The sequence below is a fragment of the Cynocephalus volans genome, chromosome 6 (genome assembly GCF_027409185.1).
Source record: "Cynocephalus volans isolate mCynVol1 chromosome 6, mCynVol1.pri, whole genome shotgun sequence".
Taxonomy (NCBI): Eukaryota; Metazoa; Chordata; class Mammalia; order Dermoptera; family Cynocephalidae; genus Cynocephalus; species Cynocephalus volans.
Window position 1 is genome coordinate 49,487,452 of NC_084465.1, and position 24,774 is coordinate 49,512,225.

Here is a 24,774-nt window from a genome sequence, read left to right on the forward strand (position 1 = left end):
ATTGGAAAAAATATTGTTACAAATATCAAAACATCATATTGTACCCTATATATACATACATTTATGATTTGTCAATTAAAAATAATAATTTAGGGCCGGCCCCATGGTGCACTCGGGAGAGTGCGGCACTTGGGAGAGCAGTGGCGCTCCCGCCGCAGGTTCGGATCCTATATAGGAATGGCCGGTGCGCTCACTGGCTGAGTGCGGTGCGGGCGACACCAAGCCAAGGGTTGCGATCCCCTTACCGGTCACAAAAAGACAAAAAAAAATAAAATAAAATAATAATAATAATTTAAAAAGAAAGAAAAATTAGCATGGCACTATTAACAGAACCAGTGAAACCACAAGTTGGTGTGGGGGAAATTTTGCTGAGTTTGACTCTTGGTGGGGATATCAAGAAGGCAGCAAGAAATATGAATTTGAGGCTCAGAAAATTATCAAATGATGTAGCAAAGAATTTAACCTTGCCCCAAAAGAGGTCTGGCTTTCATCCTAGGCTCCTGGGAGGTGATCTCTAAGCCCTTGGGACATCCTGCCTGATAGATGCCTCTGTTGATCTGGGAACCTTGGCTCATACCAGGTAGTCTAACAGCATGATTTATGGTAGGAGCTTTGGATCACGTATCACCTTGATATCTGGAGGGACTGGAGACTGAGGTCAGCCATGTAGGTAGTGTACCTTGTCTGCATTACAGAGCCCTAATAAAATCTCTGGACACTAGGGTTTCGGTGAGCTTCCCTGGCTGGCAGTACACTGTGTGCTTTGTCCATGACTCCACAGGGAGAAAACAGCTGTAAGCTCCACATTAGGAACCCTCTTGGATTCTGCCTTGTGTGTCTCTTTCCTTGGCTCATTTTAATCTGTATCATGCCTTTGCTCTAATAAATTATAACCATGAGTATAACAGCTTTTAGTGAGTTCTTCTCATGAATTACTGAACCTGAGGATGATCTTCAGGACCTCTGAGCTTGCATTGGTGTCTGCAGTGAGGGAGGTCATTGGGACCCCCAAACTCTGCTGTTCACATCAGAAGTGAAAGAGGTTTTGTGGACTTTCCCTAACCTTTAACACCAGTATTATAGATGTGATATGTAAAACAGATCATATAAAAGTTGGTAAGTGGTTAAAAGAAAAAAGATGCTGAGAGGCTGTTCACTGACAAGCCTTTGAGAAAGTTAATGGAATACAAGAAGAGAAAGAATAAGTAAAAGAAACACATGTAGCAGTCAGGGAGGTAGGAGAGCAATCAAGATGTGTCTTCAACTTGTCACGGAACAGACGGAGGAACTGAGAAGATGGCAGCTGTGTTATTCGGAATGAAAAATTTCTGAACATATTCAATTGTGTAACCCAAGTTTTGCACTTTTGGATATAGATGGGTCATATTTGTAATCATTCCAAATGCTAGTGGCTTTTGTGCCCCTGCATAATCTGCCCTTTTGGGTCTGGAAGTCCCCAGAGGAGGGTACCACAGGATCTGGGCTGGAGTCACCGTGTGCAGTCTGTTGTGATCTTCCTTCCTGCTCCTCACTCCTGCCAGTGCTGCTAGTGACCACTAAGAGAGCATTGTCGTGCCTGCCCCAGGGGCTGGCCCTGCTGTACTCAGTTCCAGAGCTGGGTTGTGTGGCATGGGAGTGGTGAGAAAGACCAGCCCACAGGCCACCCCAGCATCCACGGTGTCACCCAAGGTCCTGCACAGCACTGTGCCTCTGCATGGCAGCGTGCCCCCAGCCCTCATCTCCACCAGCTCCCCCACTGGTACTGGAGTCTGGCTTTAGAAAGAGTCCACAGTCAAAGTGACAGCCGCTGCTTTACTCGTTCTCTGTCCCTTCCTCCCCCCATTTCCTTATAGTCTGACAGGAGCATTGTGCTCCCAGCCAAAAACTGAAACACTCTTGCAAACCAGTTCTGGCACTCTGGCTCCTCCAGGCTATCCACCAGATTTTCAAAGGGCCCAGGCATGTTTGATTCTTATTTGGGACCTGTGGTAGGACTCTAAAAACATTTACAAACAGAACCTGGTAATGGGGCAAATTTTGGAGTAATGTGTTTTCTCTTTTATTTCCCACTTGGGGCTAATATAAAAAATAGGTTGTATGCTTGGAGTTCTTTGTCCACATTTCTCTCCTTCTTAGCATTGATATTTTGGATTGGGTACAATCTTGATGATTTTCCTTTGTATTGGATCCTGTTTCATCCTGAAATTGAAAGTGAAATGAAGTAAAGAAGTTTCAGGTATTGGGGGCGTTTCTTGGTCTGTTTTATGTTGATTAGGAAGCAGTAATTGAAAACTTGCTATTTTTTCCCTCATGCAGTTTTTTTATTGAGATATAGTTCATGTAGTTAACATTTTCCCATTTAAAGGGTACAGTTCAGTGGTTTTTAATATATTCGTAGAATTGTGCCGCTGTCGCCACTAATTCCAGAGCATTTTCATCACCCCCCAAAAAAGGAACATATGTCTGTTAGCAGTCATTCCCGTTCCTCTCTCCCCCAGCCCCTGGTAATCACTAATCTACTTTCTGTTTCTATAGATTTCTCTGTTCTGGACATGTCCATATAAATAGGAACATGTAATATGGGGCCTTTGGTGTCTTCCTTCTTTTACTCAGCATAGTGTTTTAGGGTTTCATCCATGCTGTGCCATGTATCAGAACTTGGTCCATTTATGCTGGATAGTATTCCCTTGTGTGGATATACCATATGTTGTTTATCCGTTCATCAGTTGGTGTACATTTTGGTTGTTTTCACTTTTTGGCTATTATGAATATGCTGCTATGAACATTTGTATATGAATTAAAGTGGGTACTTGTTTTCATTTCTCTTAGGTATATATCTAGGAGTAGAATTGTTGGGTCATGTGTGAACTCCATTTTCACTTCTCAAAAGACCTTTTCCATGTGGCTACACCACTGTATAGTCCAACTAGCAATCATATTTTGATTATACTTTAGTCTCCTTTGTCCTTTTATATCTGTTTTTTTCTTGTGACTTAATTGCTTATCTAATTCTATTTTAATTAAAGATAGTGTAACCTATTTTTCCCCTTTTATTGGCCTTGCCAATAGACTTCCCAGCTCTTTACTACACCACCCATGTTCACCGTGAACCTTTAAGACTGAATTGTATCATCAGACTCCCATACCAAAATCCTTCCTTAGGACAATAGTGATTTTGCCTGTAATGTTAACACACAGCTGTTCTCTCCAAGACTGTATGGTCTGAGGCATAAAAGAAGGAGAGTTTTCAAGAAGAAAGAATTTAATAATAACATCCTTTACTTAAGCCACAGCTTGAGGAGGCTGAAGCCTTGAGGGCCAGTGAACTGCCTGTGATTGGGTTCAGTGAGGGTCATGCAGATGTTACGGTGAGGGTATACTAGGAGAGAGCATAGCAGATTTTCTGGTGAAAATGAGCAGTGAGGTAATGATTGTATCTTGTAGGGAGTGGGGTTAAATATGGGCAAGGGAAAGTTTTTAGTATGGGATATCTGGGCATATTGCTAGGTAGAAGAGACGAAATCTAAGCAGAGGTTGAAAGGCCAGCAAGAAAGGAATTAAATGAGTGATTTTTAGAGATAGTGAGTTAGTCTTTTAAAGAATCAGGGCACACTTTTCTTGCAGAACAGTGGAGGAGATTTTACATAACTGTTGTGGTGAGCAGAATAAGGACTGTTTTGGTTATTATTCTCATGTAACAAGTTATCCTCAAACTTAGCAGCCTTAAAGGACCTTTCTCTTTTGCTCATGATTTGATGTATCAGGAATTTAGAAATGGCAAAGCTAGGATGGCTTACCTCTGCTTCATGGTATCTGGGGCCTCAGCTGAGACATCTGAAAGGCTTGAGGAGTCTCAGTGGCTGGGGAATGCAATTATCTGAAAGCTCACGTGTCTGGACCCTGGGCTGAGGAAGAAAAACTAGGATTGCTGACTGGAACACCCGTGTCTGGTTTTATCAATTTGGCTTGGCTTCCTCACAATTTGGCAGCCTCAGAGTAATCAGACTTCTCATCTGGCAACACAGAGTTCCAAAAGTGAAGGCACACCTTACAAAGTAGAAGCCGTGTTCCTTTTATGACTTAGCCTCAGAAATCACACAGTTACTTCCACTATGTTCTGTTGGTCAGAAGCATATCAGAAACCCATTCCAATTCATGAGGAGGGCAATTAGAGTATATTTCTTGATAATGAACATTAGGGTTCCAGATGATCAGATGTTTTGGTAGATGCTGTTGTGGCCTTCTTTGGAGAACACAGTTTGTCAGAATACAGCCATAAGAAATCAATAAAATGGTAATGCAGACTCCCACATATGGTATGGTTATAAGTTACATGTAGGTATAAAAATTTAACCACTTTTCCTAGGACATAAATTCATCTAATACTATTGCATCGTGTGTAGATTATAAGCCTACTAAGTATGTCTGTATTGTTGTTGGGTGCCTGACTCAGGAGTAAGCACAAGTTGGTGCATGAGTTCGACTTTCTGATGATGATTAAACTGGAAAGCATTAATTATTCTTGGATTATAAAACTAGGTGGAGCTTTAGAATGAGGCTCAAAGATCAGGTTTTTTTCCACATATGATATATATCAAAGACCTTTTACTTATTCATTTGTAGTCATTTAAGACTTTTGTTCTTTTTCTCAATTTTTTTTGGGAATAATTGAGAATTTCTTTAGAACAATTGAGAATTTGGATTATTTACAATGTGTTATGCTTCATTTTTTACAAGAGGATGTAACATATACTTGGGACATGTCTTTAGTTGTGTGGCTGAGTCAGACATAAGGGTACTGTAATATACCCTTGCACCTCATGAACAGCAGGAGCCTGAAAATAACCATACGTCTTGACTTCTTGAAGGAACTTAATTTTTTAGTTACATTTTGAGGTCTGAGTGTGGATTATTCTGGCTTTTAATTTAGTTTTAAATATCCAGGGAGCTTTCTTCGTTCTTTTTATTTTAAAAGTCTTTTAGTTACTAAAAGAATTTTTTAATTGTAAAAGAAATCTCAATATTTCTCAAGTGGATTCTGATTTCTGAACTCTACTTTCACTGAACTAAGACCTTCTCATTTTAAGGTCAGTTATGTTTCCCCAGTTTGTAATTCAAGATATTGTACTTGTATTTATTTGGAACATAATTAAGAACCAAGAAATGAGCCCAGAGTCTTTGAGTAGATATGAATGATGTCCAAGTTATATACTAAAGCTCATGTTCTTTATTATGGAGAAAAACCCCTTTAATGATCTTATATAATGCCTATTTACTCCTCCTTTGCGCACAAAGCAAGTAAGGGGAAGATTAAGAATAAGAAAGAAGACATGAAAAATGTAAAAATAATCACAAAGTCCCAACAAACATTGCAGTCTAGTTCTGCTAGTTGTAGTAATGATTCTTAGGCAGAAAAACCATCTGACTTATCAAGGTAAAAATTAGATTATTAATCAAGGTTTTTATACAGCAAAACTTTACCCCGCCCCAAAAGGGTAATATGTTTAACACACTCAAGGAAAGAAAATGTGGGCCATAGATTTTATATCCAGTCAAACTGACCTTCAGTTATAAATATGACTGTTACATATAAATACAACTTCAGTTTCCCATATAAACTGTTACATACTTGCAAGCACCAAAGGAATATTGTTTTCATGAGCTCTCTGGGGAATTTGGGGGCACAAGAGGTTCGGGAAGAGCTTCTATCCACCAAAATCAGTGAAGAAGCGTAGACATAAAGACTGATTTCATAAAAAGACAAAGTTACACCTGAAAAATTAAACCTGTGGCATTCCTTTGGAGTACCTGGCTTACAGTAGTATATTATTAAGTATCTTAAATAAACACTTAACTAGACTTGAATGAATTTCTATTTGGTTTCCATAGACTGTGTTTTTCAATTTAAGGGTAAATGATATAACAGCATATTTCATGGAGCAATGGTTTGGATCCTTCTGTTAAAGATATCCTGAAGAGAAAAATGGCTGTGTCTGGCATTATGTATTTAAGAAATAACAGAGAAATGTTGGTAATAGATACAAAATGTGTCCATCATCTCTTTTTAGTTGTGGAATCAGATGGTATTAGTGCACTTAAAGTGTGCTAATTTCAATTCAGTGAAATTGATCCCCAGAATGTGATTTGTATTTCCATTGTGGGCTCTGTAATTCTTGAGGGTCTTTTCTAGAAAAATTAAAATGTCAACATTAGTACTAGTGTGTTTTAGAGAAATTTTTCTGCAGCTGCAAAATTATAGCACTAAAATGACAAGAATTGTTGATCATAAAAAGCAGAAGAAATTCCTATTTACATTTAATTTTCTTTGTCTAGAATCTGATTACAACCTTGTAAAAATATAGAACTATTAGTATACTTTAACCTCTTCAGTGTTTGTGGATCCCATGATAGCTTTGCTCAGGATCTTACAAATATTATCACAGCTTGGTATCTTTCTTACCAGTTTATCTTAATACACATTTTGATTTTGTGGTGTAATAGAAAATGTAACTTTTCCTCTCTTCAATTCTCTTTGCAATTTTTTTATATGATTCTTAGGCAGAAAGGTCTAAGACCTTATTTTCCTTGTCTGGTCATAAGAGAAATAAAGGGAAATCTTGTAATGATATACATACTTAGTTAATTTTTCCCCCACGAATAATAATTAAAGTCAGAACTTTTGCACAACTGCCAAGGCTGTTCCTGCTCTGATCCCAATGTATCATTCTTGTTTTCTTTCTTAGCATCAAATGGAACTATTTATTTCACTGTAAACATGCTTTCCTGCTGCTGTGATTTTCCTCATGGAATTCCTTCTTTCTTCAGGGCTGTCCTCTTTTTTCTGTTATGGTATATAGCATTACCTCAGAACTTAATTTTAGCCCACGTTTTAAACTGGTGAAGCCTGTCTCGCTTCTCCCTTATGTCATGCCAGAGAACAGAACAAACCTCCCTCCCACCCACATTTGTCTCTCTTCTACGCAGGGTCTTGGTTCTCTTGCCCTCTTTCTCTTTCGTATATTTATTGAGTGCCTGTTATGATCCAGGTGTCCTATGTACTAGGTGCTGAGGATGCTGTCTTTAAAGAAAGCCCTGTACCTGTCCTCAGAGTTGATAATCTCCTGGGTAAGACAGATGGGAAAATGAATAACTAAAATACACTATGTTGTGTTTTGTAACAGAAGCATAATAGAACATAATGAGGCATTATGGAGGTGCATGAGAGAAGCACAGAACACAGCACCTACTCAGCCAGGAAAATCAGGAAATACTTCCTGAGAGTGGGCCTTGCTTGAGTTTATCCTGAAGGATAAGTAGCTGTTATTTGTATCCTAACATTTCACAAACTTACCTGAGAAATTTTACAAATAAATACACATAGTACAATAGACAAATAGATGAAGAAATTAGAGAGTAGAAATAATATAAAGTCAGATTAAGGTTAAGACAAAAAGAATTATTAATACGGATCTGTAGAATTTGAGAGAGTGTTGCAAATCTGTTTCTGGGTTTCTTAGTCATCATAACAAGAAAGGGAATGCAGTAGTTTTAAGACCAACAGTTTTCATAAGATAGAAAACTAGTTGGCAGTTTTCATAAGATGAAAGAAGAGGAGTTTTCCCCCTGGTGTCAAAGATAAATTTATCAAGAACCAAGACATTTCTGAGATTTTTACCCTACTTGCAAGCTAACAAATTAGCTTGCCACAGTTTTGTCAGTGCTTGCAGAAGCCAGGAGATTCCTGGGTCAGAAACAAAGGACTTCGTTACAGCATCACAAGCAGCTTGAGCTTCTTGTGTTCATATTGGTTCCCTTTGCCCCCAAATTCAACCAGCATGATATGGAGGCAGGCCCAGGTGAGCGCTGCATGCACAGTGGATTTATGTCACATCTGAGGAACTCCTAGCTTAAGAAACCCAATCTTTTATGAGGGCCTACAACCAAACCTGTCCAACCTTTGCTCCTGGGGGAGACACTTATCCTGAACAGCAAACATCCTGCCCTGTTCTCCAGAGGAAGGTAGTATCTCTGTTTTCTAAGGATGTTCACTGTCAAAACATTTGTAAGATAGCCTGGAACAAATGTCAGTGTTTCTGTTTTTAAAATGTGCAGAAATACAAGATACCCATGGAGAATTGTCTTCCCACAAACTTTCTTTCATGAGTCCCTGTGAAAGGATGTCAAAGTAGTCAGTGTCCTTAAAATAACTTAGCTACAGTAAGTATAATAAATACAAAAGTATCACATGTAGTACTTGGGGTTATTTACGTGTTACCTGTATTAATTATCTATCGTTGTGCAACAGATTACCACAAAATCTAGTAATTTACAACAAATTTTTTTATATATAGTTTCTGGGGATCAGGAACTGGGGAGTGAGTTAGCCAACACGTTCTGTATCACTCTTTTGTGAGACTGCAGTCAAGCTGTCAGCTAGGGCTGCAGTTATCTGAAGGCTTGTTCATGCCTGCAAGTTCTGAGTCTTTGCTCACACAGGTGCTGGTTGGCAGGCCTCATTTCCTCACTGTTGGTAGCCAGAGGCTCCAGTTCCTTGCCATGTGGGCCTCTCCACAGGGCTGCTCATAACATGGTAGCTAGTTTACCAGAGAGAGAAAGCCCTTCCCCTCCAAGATATAAGCTTCAGTCTGTATTGCCTTATCTTGGAAAGTGACATTAAACTTGAATGTTGAAAGTCTTGATTCTCTTATAAGAATATTTTAATTTTTGAATAAGCCTTTGATAAAAAGTGAGTTAATCTTTTTTTTTTTTTTTTTTTGGACATTTGACAGCTGTAAATCATCATCATATTTGGAGTACAGAAACCTTTTGCTAATTGGGCTAGACTAATGAATTAGATTATACTTTGGCCCACTTAGTTCTGCTGTTCTAAATAGCTATAGACAATACCCTTCCTTAACCCTGACCTGCTGACTTACTAATGTCATTCGTCACAGTGGGTTAGGGAAATGGGAGAATAAGAGTAAACACTTCCGTCTACCCAGGTGTGGTTCTGAGTGAGGTATGGGCAAGTGCCCAGAGAGTGTCCATGTCACACAGTTAGTAAATGCCAGTGCTGGAATTCAAATCAGCATCCTTGACTCCAACCACAAATCTGTGTAAGTCACTGGCAGCAGAAGGCTTGGAATTATTTGTTGGCCTTTATGTCAACATTTCATCTGTTCAGTGTTGCTCAATCAATGGATTTTCCTTTAATCTGTATAGCCCGTCTGCAAAAATTGTTTCTGAATCCATCATATTTATTTTACCCTCAAGTAATTTTTGTTGTTACCTATTTAGGTCATAAATACATGTGAATCCTCTGCCTTTTGTATTAGCCTTTGCTCTGGTTTCCCTCTAGAGCACTCTCCGATTCGTTAGTGTTATAGGAAGTATTTGACTGTAGTAACAGATTGGCTTGACATTCAAGCGTTTTTAAGTAGCATTGGTTTCTTTGAATCTCAGTGATTTCTTTGAATGATTTCTGTTTGAATCTCCCCCAGTCTGAAGGTAGTTTAATGGTTGTGCCAGAGGCTTCATTATTATGTATTTCTTTTTTGGTAGATACAAAAACTTTTTTTTTAATACCCTTCATCCTGATGCCTTTTTATATTTAGTAATATTATTAATGTTTCAACTGTGGTGAATGTGATTTAAATTGTACTTTAAATGACTAATGAGGAAAATAGTGTTCTATTAAATTTCAGCATTTTTTTGATCATGAAAAGATAATTTTATTTCTTTTCTCATTTTAATTTTTATTATATATTGACAAATTATAGTTGTATATATTTATGGGGTAGAAAGTATGATTTTTGGATGCAATGTGGAATGACTAAATTAAGCTAATTAACATATCCATTACCTCAAATATTTAACGTGTTTGTGATGAGAACATTAGAAATTTACTCTTAAAGATATTGAAATGTGCAGTACTCAATTATTAGCTATGTTCAGCATGCTGTGTTGATCAAAAAAAAAAAAAAATGCAGACTTTTTTCTCCTATCTGAGGCTTTGTACCCTTTAACTATCACCTTCCCATTCCCCTCACTGCCCAGCCTCTGATAACCACCATTCTACTTTCTGCTTCTATGAGTTCAGTTGTTTTAGCTATGATAGGTATGAGGGCACTTCAAAAAGTTGGTGGAAAAACAGAATTAAAAGATTCGAAGACCCCTCATATAAGTTAGAACATGTGGTATGTGTCTTTGTGCGTTTGGCTTATGTCACTTAGCATAGTGTTCTCCAGTTTTATCCCTTTTGTCACAAATGACAGAATCGCTTCCTTTTTTAAGGCCGAATGGTATTCCATTGTGGTGTATATAGATCACATTCTAAACAGACGTGATGAGAGCAGACATCCTTATGTTGTTTCTGATGTAAGGGGACAGCATTCAGTCTTTTGTCAAGTCTGATGATATCTGTAGATTTTTCATAAATGTTCTTTTATTCCTGCCTTGTTGAAAATTGTGATTAGGAATGAATGTTCAATATTGTCAATTTTTTTTTCTGTGTCTATTGAGCTGACCATGTGATTTTTCTTTTTTACTCTGTTTATTATGGTGAATTACATTGATTGAGTTTTGAATTTTAAGCCAAGTTTGCATTCCTGGAACAAACCCCACTTGGTCATAATATATTAACCTTTTTATAAATTGCTTGATTTGAGCTGTTAAAATTTTGTCTAGAATTTTTGTATCTATGTCCTGATGAAAATTGGTCTGTAGCTTTCTTATAATATCTTTGCCTGGCATTGGAATCAGAGTAATGCTGGTTTCACGGGTTGAGATTGTATTTCCTCTTCTTTTACTTTTTAGGAAGAACTTGTGTAGAACTGGTAGTATTTCTTCCATAATGGTTGGGAAAATATACCAATGCATTGTTTATGGGAAGGTTTTTAGCAATAAATTCAGTTTTTAAAATATATACAGGGTTATTTAGGTCTGTCCCACTACTTGGTGGAACCTGGATGGTTTGTATCTTTCAAAGTATTTGTTCATTTCATCTAAGTTTTCACATATATAGGCAGGCATAAACTTGTTTGTAATAGTCTCTTTTTATCCTTTTAATATCTATAAAAAATGTACTGACATCACCTCACTCACTCCTCATGTTGCTAATTTGTGTTTTCTTCCTCCCACAGTCAACTCGGCTGGAAAGTTTTAAGTTATTTTCATTTTCTCAAAGAACAGCTTTTGGTTTCAATGATTTTTTTGTGTTGATTTTATGCTTTTTATTTCACTGATTACAGCTCATATCATTATTTCTTTTCTTCTGACTACTTTGGGTTACAGTTGCTCATCTATTGGTAGTTTCTCAGGGTGGAAACAGAGGACACTGATTTGAGATCTTTTCTAATACATTGTAGGCATTTCCCTCTAAGTACTGCTTTAACAGTGTTTCACTGATTCTGATATGTTGAGTTTCCATTTTCATTTAGAAATCTTTCTAATTTCTTTTTGATTTCTTCTTTGGCCTGTAGTTTATTTTGAAATGTGTTACTTAGTTTCCAAATTTTGAAGTACTGTTTCTCTTACTGGTTTCTAATTTAATTCCATGTGGTCTGAGAATATGCTTTGTGTAACTTAAACCCTTTTATATCTGTTGTTTTGTGCCCCGGTACAGTAGGCCCCCTTTATTTGCAGGGGATACATTTCAAGATCCCCACTGGATGCCTGAAACTGCATAGTACTGAACCGTAGCTAAGGAATGCAAGGCCAACTTTTCACTTAAAAAAATCACTTTACTGCTTCTCCTTATCGTATCTCAATTGCTAGCATCACTGCTCTTGCACTTTTGGACCATTATTAAGTAAAATAAGGGTTACTTGAACACAGGCACTGATACCGTGATAATCAATCTGATAACCCAGGCAGCTACTAAGTGACTCACAGGCAGGTAGTGTAGACAGTATGGATCAGCTGGACAAAGGGCAATTAGTGACTACACAAGATTCATCACACTACCCAGAATGGCATGAAATTTAAAATTTCTGAATTGTTTATTTTTAGAAATTTCAGTATAATATTTTCAGACCACTGTTGACTGTGGGTAACTGACATCACGGATAATGGGGCACTACTTTATATTGTCTATCTTGGTAAATGTTCTGCGTGCACCTGAAAAGAGTATTTTTTGTTGAAGGTAGTATTCTATAAATGTCAGGTTAAGTTGGTTGATAGTGTGTCCAAATCTTCCATATCCTTTCTAGTTTTCTGTCTATTCTATCAATTTTGGGGGAAGGGGACACTGAAATCTTCAGTGACACAGAATGTGTCTGTGTTATCTTACTGTGAACAACTTTTTTTTTAACAACCCCTTCCTTTTTTAAGACTGTGTGTGTTGGGGGTGATTCTCAAATCTTTTCGTAGTCCTTTGAGAGGTTTCAGTGGTTATGGAGAGAAACCTCACAATCAGAGAAACTAGTGTCAGAAAAAAAAAAAAAAACAACTAATAATGCTTAGTATCATCTTTGCTGAAAATCTTTCCAGATTATTGTCTGTCATGGAGTTCTGAATTTTGATTCACTGTTTTTTGTTTTTTGTTTGGTTTGGGCATCTGGCCAGCAAGGAGATCCAAACACTTGACCTTGATGTTACTAGCACCATGTTCTAACCAAATGAGCTAACTGGACAGCCCTGATTCATTCTTATAAATAGAATCCCTTTTGCTGGGCAAGGATAAGGGAGTCATCTTTATCTTTGGCTAGCAAGTCTCACAAGCAGCTAATAAGAAGGAGAGTTTTAGAATCGTCTTCTTTGGAGTCTTATTTACTAGTATAGGTAGAGCTTTAATTACAGTTTTCTTGGTGTGCTGAAGGGATAGGAGTAGAAGAAACCAAAGCAATGAATTTAATGATTACTTAACAGTCCATTCTTGTTCTCTTTGTATTTGTAATCTAATCTAAGATTTGTTTTTAAGAAGAAAGAAAAACTCGTAAGTGATAAATGTGTTGTGATTTTTATGTTAAACAGTACAAATAGTGAAGTACAGATGTATCAACCAAACCCTTAGGTCATGGTGATCCTCACGTGCTTGACCCTGCCTGCCTGATGCCAGGGTCCACATAGAGCACTATTCTCCTTTATTCCTTTTCTGTGCATTGGTGGAGTAGCAAAAGGAATAGAAGAGAGATTGGGTCTTTGTCTAGTCTGTGACTGTTCTAAAGATTCCTTGTGTGCTAGTCAATGTAGTGGGCCATGGGGTGTCCACTACCAGTAGCCATTGTGGTACACATAGTTAACTAAGCCCAAGGAATTGGAGTTTCTGGCAGAGAGACTGGGGTCATTCATTTTCTCTAATTCCCTGCGTGTTGGTTAGGTTGGCATGGTCTGCTGTATGCGACATGCTCCAGTCTTCTAGCAGCATGAGTATTAGTCAGAGGAGATGCTCTGTGAGCACAGGGTACCATTCTGTGAGAAGAGATTGACAGATGAATGGTCAAAAGTTTCTCTCGTTTTCTGTAGAAATCTAGGAGTTAGGGTATGAGAATATATAGGATATAGAGTTGAAGTTTTGTATGTCATACTTTCAAAATAAAATGTTTTAAGTATATTGTACTTACAATTGTTTTTATCTTTGTATTTAAAACACTTTTATGCCTCTCTTAAAGACAATATTCTTAGCTAGGCTGTGGGCTCCAGAGATAATGAACTCAATTAGTAATTTTTTGTTGTTCAAAGCCTATGGAGAAAAGGAGGTGCTGCACTTACACTGTGATTACATTGGAAAATAGTACTCTTCTGTTTTTGCTCATATGGACACACTCTGGCTCTTTAAGAATTTGAATCTGAAGCACATGCTATTGATACAGGTTTCTTCTATTTAGGTGTAATTATTTTTAAATGTAGAGACTTTAATGTTAGCAGTGATATGTACTTGAGTAGTATATAGATTTTAATTAAGCTATCCAGTGTTCCCTGTATACTAAGATCAGGGAACTGTTAAACATGGAGTGCCTTTCTTATTGGTGGCCAAAGCATGGGCTTTGGAGTCACACCTAATTTCCAGCCCTGAACCCAGTACTCAATACCTGTGACACTTGGTGCCCTCTGCAACAGTATAGAAATAACACCATCTACTTTGCAGAGTGGTTGTAAAGAATTAAGATAGACGTCAGTGTTTCCTAAATACTTGTGTTATGAAATGTGAGTAGGTCTCTGAAGAAATAGTTTCATGAGGAAATATGACTGGAATACGCAGTGTGCTCTGTTTTCTTCGAGCTTCACCTTGTGTGTTAAGACATTAGGCCTATGGTGCCGAAGTCTGCTTTGCTTAGTTTAACTTTGCATTTCCCAGTCAGAAGAACATCTTCTCCTCCCTTCTTCCTTTTTGCTCTCCTGCTCCCTTATGGAACACCTGCAGTACTCATATTAGAGTTTATTACTTTTGTTTCATGGAAAATGTTTTTGAAAATAAAGCACCTAGCAGAGTGCTCCTGATTTATACTTGATCAATGTTAGTTTTCTTTTCTTCCTTTTCAGTGTTAATTTTAGTGGCTTAAAAACTGTACTGTAAATTCAGAGAACATTTCTTTTAAATAATTTTAGTATCTTCTGAGTAAGTTATAAGCTATTTAATATTTTGTTCCTAATTTACTATCATTTTGTTCATATCTTTAGCCCAAAATGTTGTTGTAGACTTCCTGTAAAAATCCAGGAAAGGCAAGTGCAGTGGTGATAGAAGAGTAAGAATCTTAGAAACTCAGTGTCTGGTCAGATTCCTGCTTCACTAATTTAACACAATTTAAATATTCATAGTATTTCTGGAAGTACTGCTCAGAGCCCTCTGGGAGTTACACAAGTACATTGAAGGATATGGTTTAGAATCTTCCTGTACCTGCTTTGAGCCTCTCAGCACTAAGCACGAACCATCCATATCTTGAGTGATATGTAAGAATTCTGCAGATGAGAAAAATGAAAAGTAACATCTTTACAATGAAAAAGCAATATATGTTAAATTAAAAGAATGAAAAATCTATTTCCAAAGTAAAAAACAGTAGAAAAGCATTGTTGTTTTACCAAAAAATTGATAAGAATAAAAATACAAAAAAAGAATAAAAATAATTTTATACCTAGGGATGTTCTTTGCTAACATCTTATCTTCCTAGACTGTTTCTTAGGTGTTTTCACAAATACGGTATCATATTATATATGCTATTGTGTAGCCTGCTTGTTTTACTTAAAAACTCAAAGTGAAAGTCTTTCTGCCAGATGTCAGTGAGGCACCCTTACCTCCCCAAGAGTCTACCTCTTCAATGGATTTCTTCATTTCTAAGGAATATTTTCTGGCAGTTGTTTGAGGTTGGAGGGATGAGTGATAAGAGGAACAAGGCCTGTAGGAGGGTAAATTAAGGCATTGTACAGTGGATTATACATCAACTATTTGGTGAATGCAGAATTATGTGAAGAATTTTGGTGATTTTTCTTGTACAGATCCAGAAAGATTTGAGTTTAACTTATTGCTTATAAGAAAACAGTTTGTCAATGTCAAGAGCTGATGTGTGCATATTGTACACACTTAGACTTAATATAAACACCTCAAATTATTGTTGAGGAGTGCTGAATGGTTTGTTGCCTTTTAAAATTAAATTAAAAAAAACAAAAAGCCTAATAAGAATTCATAGAATATTTTTTTCCTGGTGAAAGATATTCCTGAAAAAAAAATGTTTTTAAACATGTTTTAATCTGATTGTATTACTTAGAGATTTCTTTTATGACATCAACAATTGACAAAAGGAAGAGGTGAATTTCTCAGTTACTATTTTTCTGAGATCTTGACTTTTCTTTTCTTTTTTTTTTTAGGTGGCTATCATCCAGTGAAAATTGGAGACCTCTTCAATGGCCGATATCATGTTATTAGAAAGCTAGGATGGGGGCACTTCTCTACTGTCTGGCTGTGCTGGGATATGCAGTAAGAGTTCTTTGTCATTTCTACATTTGACTCCTGGTCCAGTTCAGTATCTAAGAAGGTGTGACTAAGGGTCGTACCAACTTTGTTGTGGCAAGCAAAGTGCTTAGCACAGGCCTGCCCAACTAGCTAGGTTCCCCCCCCCTCCACTTTGAAGGTCATTTGGTTAGTTTGAAGGTCATTTGGTTAGGTATTCTAAAATATTAACATTCTTCTAGCTTTATTTCTGATGTTTATTTCTTGAAATTGCTTTACATTGGGGTCAAATTATTTTTCTGGTAATTCATTTGTACCAGAAAAACAAGGTGTAAAATTAGTAATGTATAGGTCAGTGGTTTCTGACACTTTTTTAAAGCCATGATCCATAGAAAGAAACTTCTTTGCCACCCAGTATATATATGTATGTGTATTGTGTATGCACATACGTGTGCGAATGAACAGAAACACAAGTGTTTTCAGCGAATATTTTCCCTTACTATATGTGCTAACTCTAACATTTTCCTAGTCTACTTTATTTTAATTAGGAAAAAACAAAACAACAAGCATAAAAGGGATTGTCTTGACCCATGGATCCACTATTTAGTTGTGGTCCCACAATTTGAAAAGTACTGTTTTAAAGGATAGCTAATAAAAAGTTTCCATTCATTGGAAAGATCTCGTTATAATGATCACTTCTTCAGCTGATAATATATATATATAAATGTGCTTTTTTTTTTTTTAAGGGGGAAACGATTTGTTGCAATGAAAGTTGTAAAAAGTGCCCAGCACTATACAGAGACAGCCTTGGATGAAATAAAATTGCTGAAATGTGTAAGTACTGCAAAAATGTGAGTGATATAAGAAAAATTAATAACTTAAAATCTTACAGAGGGTTTTTTTTCTGGGTGATGCTAAAGTAGAATTTATTTTTCATAAGTTCATATGCTGAATCTTTATTTTAAAAATATTACTTTTATTAAAACAATGTTGGTTGGTATAATGGAAAAGATTCTTAATCTTAAACTGTTCTTGCATTCATTTTTTCTTTGCATAGGTTCGAGAAAGTGATCCCAGTGACCCAAACAAAGACATGGTGGTCCAGCTTATCGACGACTTCAAGATTTCAGGCATGAACGGGATACGTATCCTTTACTTCCTGATGGCTAAATTATAATATATTTTTCTGCTTTTACTTTTAAAAAGTGGAAATATTTCAAGCCCCTATTAACTTCTGTTTGCTGCTGTATCATCCTCCACATAAAGCTTCTAGGATCGTTGTGAGGTGTTATAAAATGGTGCACCTAGAGGGGTCTGCAAGAGCTTTTTGGTGTAGTACAATTTTAGAAACTTTTTTTTTTCTTTTACAGCAACTTGCCTTGATTTTGGCATGGAATTAAGTATTGATCTTTTTTCATTAATTGTGGTAAAGTTTATTTTTGCATTGGTACGTGGAAGCATATAACAGTACTGCTTTGTGCTTTAAACTTTTAAAATCAGTGCAGAAGGGCTGTCTATATATGTGCTAATGGCTGCAAAGCACCATGTGAGGATGAAGCTTTTGCTGGGACAATAAAAGGAAAAATGCTCTGTTAATGTTGACGTCCCAAAGTTACGCTTGAGTGCTATTAGTACTAAAGGGTACTAATAACACTGAATTCTGTTTCTAGAATAATACAACTGAGTTGTTCAAATAATTGTTCTTGCAGAGCATCATCTTTCTGCTGGATGAATATGGAAGTATTTTGGTTTTATTTATTTTACTCTCAGTTTTTCTACTTTGCAAAAGATTGGTAAAAGTAAAATGATACATTTTCTATACTAGTTGGTAAATATGGCATAAGCCAGTGCTTAATGAAAGAGACTGTCACTATCCTCTCAGTGACAGAGATGGAAGGATTACTTAAAGCGCAAATACTTGAAAGCAATGAGGGACCCAGAGGACCTACACCAAGCTAACTCCCATAGGAAAGGAGAAAGTCAGCGCAACCTAAGCAAATAAAAGAAGCTCCTAGTCTGAAAAAGAATGTGTTAAACTTCACCGAGGGAAGTAAATTAAAATTCCCAATGCCGGGCTGAGCCTGTGGCACACTCGGGAGAGTGCAGTGCTGGGAGCGCGGCGACGCTCCCGCCGTGGGTTCGGATCCTATATAGGAATGGCCAGTGCTCACTGGCTAAGTGCCGGTCACGAAAAAAGACAAAAAAAAAAAAAAATTCCCAATGCCCCATAATATGGGAGGATGCGTCTCTTTCCTTAGAAGGCTTAGGGAGGTTTCTTACTGTTCCATGGAATGGCCTGTAGAAAGTATCATGTCGGGATCACCAAAATGTGGTGAATGTTGAAGCGGAGACAGTAATGAACTACTTGGAGACAATAGCAGTTGCAACCGAGGGACTGGGAGTTAGGAGTGACCCTTCACTAAGCTAGTGAAGGCCTAGAGTCAAAGTCCAATGGATATTTATTATGAAAGCCATGAGAAAAGTAAGCGGACAGGGATAAAGGAGGGGGAGACCCTGGGGCAGAACCTCCTGAAATTTTATTTGAGTAGACTATACTGCATACTCCTTTGAGTTCGAGAATGCAGCAGTTTCTATCAGCTGGTGTTATCATCCTGAGAAATACTGCGTGCAGCACATCCTGCATGGGTACTGGCGCCATGTGTCTCTTCTGGCTGTGGCCAGAGGTCACGGCTGTCCTCTTAGGAGAGCATATCACAAGATGTTAACCCTCTACAAGAGACCTCCATTGTTTTTCTGTAAAAACTTTCATTATGCAAAACTTCAAACATATATAAAAGCAGAGATTATAGTATAGTGAATTTCTGTAAATACATCAGCCAAATTCAATAATTATCAAGGTCCTTTCTCTCTCACCAAATTGTTTTAAAACAAATCCTAGAAGTCATGTTCTTTTGCCTCTGTGAATGTCAGCATGCATCTTTGAAAAAAGTGGACTTTAAAAAAATATATAATCATGGGCCGACCCCATGGCTCACTCGGGAGAGTGCGGTGCTGGGAGCGCAGCAGTGCTCCGGCCGCGGGTTCGGATCCTATATAGGGATGGCCGGTGCGCTCACTGGCTGAGCGCAGTGTGGGCAACTCCAAGCCAAGGGTTGTGATCCCCTTACTGGTCACAAAAAAAGACCAAAAAAAAAAAAAAAAAAAAAAAATATATATATATATATATATATATATATATAATCATAATCATCACCAAATAAAATTAACAATAATTTCTTGATATCACACCATTCTTCCTTATTCAGTTTTTCTTGGTATCACAACAATGACTTACTAAAGACTTGTTTGGATCACATTCCAAGAAACAAGGTTATTTTTGTCTAAGTTCTCTTCCTCCTAAGTCTGTATCAACTTACTTTGTTTAGTTGAAGATTAAATTGTTCAATTTGCATTTTTCTTTTTTGTGTTAGAGTGTGATACAGAGTATTCGCTTTCTCAAAAAGAAATTATCCTGATTGACATTAATGATTTTCGAAAGATAAAAGAGTTCCTTGGTCAGCTATAAGGTTAGGTATTTCTCTTGCTTTTTAAAAAGGATGGTCTGAGTCCTAATTCTAGGTCTTGTTGGAAAAGAAATGTATCTAGCAAGAAAACAGAGCAAAGGCATCTCATGACTTCACTTTCTCCTTTGAGAATATCAGTTTTGACTGCACTGCTGTTAAGTTGTTTGGGTGCCTGTTGGTTTTGGGGGGGCTCAGAAGGAAGTGATTGGGGCTTGTGGAAATGAGTTTCTGTCTTAATCACCCTCCCTCTGCCTGGGGAGCTGGCAAAGGGCAGCCCCAAGGGGGGAACGGGAGAGAGCAAAGAGTATCCCCCAGACCTTAGCTCAGAACTGAGATTGCAAGTGGAGAGAAAAGATATGCCTTTAGTATCCAGAATGCTCTGTCCGTATTTCCTGTTAGATCCTCTGAGATAGCCCTTTTTGTGCCTGGGGTAGGCAATACCTTCATTTCTAAGCTTCAGGAATATTGGACCACTTATTCAGAGCCATGTGACTGATGAGTGCCAAGGGTATGTCAAGAGCTAGGGTCTTCTTGCTTCTCTCAGATCTTTTGCTCTTAAGTATATTGTTTTTGGAGCAGATCCAACATTTTGATATTTGACCTTCGCACGCTCCAGACGCCTGAGGACAAGGCCTTCTCCCAGCTTAAACCCCAGAATGACATCCAGTTTCTGCCTAGTACTACTAAGTCTTGATCCTTTAGAGAAGCACACCCTTCACTCTATATGTTTGAGGAAGTTTTCATTTTCTTCTAGAAATTGGGCTTGAGGATAGTAGGGAGTACCATCAACTGCTGATGTCACCTCAACCTTTGCCTCAAGATCATTTCCATTAACTGCTGAGTGCATTTTTTCATTTTGATAGATAGAGTGAGCTGGACTTTCTCTGTCCCTGCTTTTGCAAGTGACCTGTTTGTGAAGGGGCAGGGCAACTGCTCTTGTGTTAGAGCCAGAAGGCCTTTCCTTGTACAGCTAACAGGGAGAGGGTTTCTTTTGAGAAACCACTTGATTTGTAGGTAAATGATGTTTTTTCGAGGTATATTTTCTAGTGGCTATTTTTACTTTTAAAAAAAAATGCTGAGAAACTGTCATAGTTTAGGTGTGTTAGTGCTTTGAGAAGACTTTGGTCATATTTTGGAAATCCTATCTTTGGCCTTATGTTGGCTACTAACTTTAGTCCTTTAAAATATTTTCCCATTTTTGTAATGAGCCTGAGAAATAGTAAGAAACTTCTGGCTTTAGATAATCTGTGTATAAGTCTTTAATGCATAAGTGTTTCAATAGTATAGAAACATTTTTCATTAAGAGTATTTTAACTAATAGTATTATGATGTGGTAGATACAGATGTTATTATAAAAAATATTAAATCAACTAACATTTATGCCTCCAGGGATGAACAAAATAGTCTCAACAATTTTCAGAGACATTTAAAATCTTCCTGTATGAGTGGCATGAATGTATTTGTATATTGAAATTCATGGGTCACAGTTGTAGAGGGTTAGTGGTTGGCTAGAATTTCTATTTTTTAAAAATCCAGATTCCCGAGATTTCATTATTACATATTGGTCTTATTGCTGTGTCTTAAATTGTGATCATACATTCTTAACAGCTGCCTGTAGCATTAAAATTGATCTAGTTATGCAATGAAAGATATTACTGAAGGAAGGATTAATTCTGCTAACTGCTGAGTGCATCAGTGATTCACTGTGTTTAATAAATTTCTATTTTATAATGTGTATTATACAACCTATCAAACAGAAATTTAGGCAAGCAGTTAGGACACTTAAGACTCTGGAGTTCATTATTTTTCTGCATCAGTTCTATGAGGTTCCAGCCATGCCTGTGTTCATCAGGCTGATTATCAAGTAGGAGCATGTTGAGATGGATGAGAGCCCAGCTCAATGTGGGCTCCAGTCATGGCTCAGCACCTGTGGACTCTCCTTGTTTCCACAGTGGGGGTAACTATATTTCCTTAGGTTTTTTGGAGTAGACATTAAATAATACTTGTATATGGCACATAATAAGTACTTAGTAAACATCAGTTCTTTTTATTTAGGTGAGAAACAGCAGTGACCACTTTTGGTATTATTGATAGTATTGATGTATTTTATAAAGAAATAAATGTCTTCCAAGTGACACAGTGGTGCTGCTTTCAGGAACTGCCTCACTTCAGGAAATGCATCCACAAATGATCCTTAACCATGTCTGAGATGTCTGCATGGTCTTTGAAGTGCTTGGCCACCATCTCCTCAAGTGGATCATCAAGTCCAATTATCAAGGCCTCCCCGTGCGCTGTGTCAAGAGTATCATTAGACAGGTGAGGCTTCTGAGGGCACTTCCCACCCCCCAATACCTATTTGGCTAACCTTTCCACATGAATTCCTGTTTTAAAAAGAAAAAAAATATGTACAACATTTTGAACTCTTATTAAATCAATTTAGTATTTACTTAACGCTATGCCTCTCTGTATTGTAAAGGGAGCAATATGTAAATGTCGGACATACGTTTCTTTTGGCATGTCAGTCTTTTTTATTTATGTGATGTAATCAGAAATTGTTTATCTGATATCCTTACTACAAAACATTGCACTTAGTTCCTTAAAAAGTAATTAAGAAATAGTACATTGTGTTTATTTACTATTTCTAAGAATCTTTGGGTGGAGAATAAATCAAAGATAATTTAAGAGTTACTTACAAACTTTCAGTTGTAAGTTGAATAAGTTCTGGGGATCACATGTACAGCATGGTGACTATGGTTGACAGTACTGTATTGTGTACTTGAAATTTGTTAAGAGTGTAGATCTTAAATGCTCTCACCACACACACACACACACACAAAGATAAAGGTAAAGGTAAAGGCTAGGTTAATTAGCTGGTTTGTGGTAATCTTTTGACAGTATATCCATATATCAAAACATAATGTACATGATAAATATATTCAATTTTTATTGTCAATTTTACCTCAATAAAGTTTTGGGGAGAAAATAAATGTTTTAAGTTTTATAGGAAGCATTATATTAGATTTGTACTTTGTTCAATTGCCTTTTCAAAAGAAAACCCTCAGCTAGGGTTTGGATTAGTGACGATGTTCCAGTAAATATACATACATATGATGGTATGTATAGATGGAAGATCTCTTTCTAATTAGCCATGTTTACCAGATTCATCGTTCTGCATGGAAAGTATCAGTCTGCATTCCACTCATTGTCCATACTGCCTGTATTAGGAAAGTTGCAAGTAAGATTTATTCTGGATCGCTTTTTCTGATGTAGTGGATAATTACCATGAAAAATTCTGCAGAGTAAGTAATTTATCAAGGAAGTTGCTGGGTTTTCTTGAGAAGAGGGGTGGGTAGTTTGGAGCTTCTCCCCTCCCCCACAGGCCCAGAGTTCAGAAAAGGCCACCCAGGGGTTCCAGGCATGAAACACAGACCTCAGTTCAGAATTCTTAAATAGGAAAAGAATCAGAATGATTCACAATAATTGTGAATTCAAGGGGTGGGTGCCTAAAAAATAACCTTCCTAATGAGTATAAATAGTATGTTTGCATACGTGCACATGAGCAGGTTTTTTAACCTATTTCATAAAAATTTTGTAGCTTAAATTTGTGTAGTAAAAGCATCCTAGATTTTGCTTTTGAAATTGTGTGTAGGTAACTTTATTTAGCCTACCCATGTGTTTATTTCTTCACTTACCTTTGTCCTTTTGTACTGCAAATTGGCACCTTGTCTTCCAACTTTGCAGATGTTACTTTTGAAGGGAGCTGGAGAGAGAAGGGCTCTCTGCATTGGCTTATCTCTGTTGGATTGAGATACTTCTGCATAATATTATGCTAGGTACACATGCATGCCTCCTATAGATTTGTGGCCAACCTTTGTTTAATAATGTATCTGTTCCCTATTAGATTTTAGAGAGTAGCATTTTCACTTGTTATTTTAACCTAGGCTGATATCTCAACTGAAAAACAACTGTTCTTTAATGGAGAAGAGGAGATGTGGTGAGGGTGGAAATTAATATGTTGATTGGAATTATTTGATCCCCAAATGACACTTGGGTGGATATTTTAACTTTTTTCTTTTTAAAAATTTTTCCAAAATTGTGTGTGTATATATGTTATTTATAACCTTTAGTGGCAAAATTAAACTTTAAAAGAAATAATGTTGTTAAAACTTGAGAAGAATCTTATAACTATCTCTACTAAATTGTGAAAATATTAAAGGATTTACACATTCTAACAATAGCAAAGAATTTCAGAATTAGCTGCCTGCATGGGTGGATTTCACCTGGGCTCTATCATCTCCCAGAGCCCTGTGATCTCAGCGATGTCTGCTGCTGCCATGGGTGACTGAGTGCATCACTATTGTTCAGGCTCAGCAGTGTGAGAAGGTGAATTCACAAATGAGCCGTTGATGTTTATTTTATGTTATAGAGTGGGAAAACAAAACCTTTATAATATCCTTTATAATAAACTGGTAAATGTAGGTATGTCTTTCCGTGAGTTCTGTAAGCCGCTCAAGCAAATTAATCGAACCCAAGGGTGGTGGGGTGTTGTGGGAACTCTGACTTATAGCTGCTTGGTCAGACGTTCCAGGAACCTGGGATTGTGACTGGCATCTGTAGTGGGGGGCACTTTCAGGGACTGCGCCTTCAACCTGTGGGATCTGATGCTATCTCCAGGTAGACAGTGTCAGAATTGAATTGAATTGGTGTCTGTTGGAGAATTGCTGGTTGTTGGGAAAACCACCACACATTTGGTTAGAGACGTCTTCTGTGCTGATTGTTGCTGAGTAAGGGTATAGGAAAAATACTGTTTTTAATGATGGTACCTTCCTCATAAGATTGTTGTGAAGATGTAAAGAGATGTTACTGCTAATAGCAAATATTTATTCCATGCTTACTGTGTAGCAGGCACAGTTCTAAATACTTTGCCTATTTCAATTCACTGAATCCTCCCAATAACACTATGAAATAGGTATTATTACTTTCCTCATTTTATGGAAGAAGAAACTGAGGTGTAGAGAGGTTAGGTAACTTTCCCCTAGTCAGGAAGTAACTTAAAGAGTAGTAAGCGATGGTGTAGGAATTCAAACCCAGATAGTGTGGCTTTGGAGTGCATGTGTTTACCATGTTGTCAAGCAGCACATAATATGTTTGGAATTGTACCGGGCCTGTGTCTAATAGAAGTTAGTTAAATCTCTGTTGTTTTTTTTTTTTCTGAGAACCTGGTTAAGGTCTTCTACCTTTTATTTTTTTTATTTTTGGGGGGGTTGGCTGGTAAGGGGATCCAAACCTGTTATAACCTTGGTGTTATAAGGCTGCTCTCTAACCACCTGAGCTAACCGGCCAGCCCAAGATCTGATGTCAGCCTGT

At 37.3% G+C, this 24,774-nt stretch overlaps 1 protein-coding gene across 3 annotated transcripts in view; it reads left to right on the plus strand.

The window, feature by feature from the left end:
• Positions 1–24,774, plus strand: part of SRPK2 (SRSF protein kinase 2) — a 248,378-nt gene that overhangs the window by 186,414 nt on the left and 37,190 nt on the right. For all 3 annotated transcript variants that reach the window (XM_063098771.1, XM_063098772.1, XM_063098773.1), the window contains 4 exons: positions 15,802–15,910; positions 16,630–16,717; positions 16,941–17,028; positions 21,617–21,723. In XM_063098771.1, the coding sequence (XP_062954841.1) occupies positions 15,802–15,910; positions 16,630–16,717; positions 16,941–17,028; positions 21,617–21,723 (392 nt within the window). The remainder of the gene's footprint in view (positions 1–15,801; positions 15,911–16,629; positions 16,718–16,940; positions 17,029–21,616; positions 21,724–24,774) is intronic.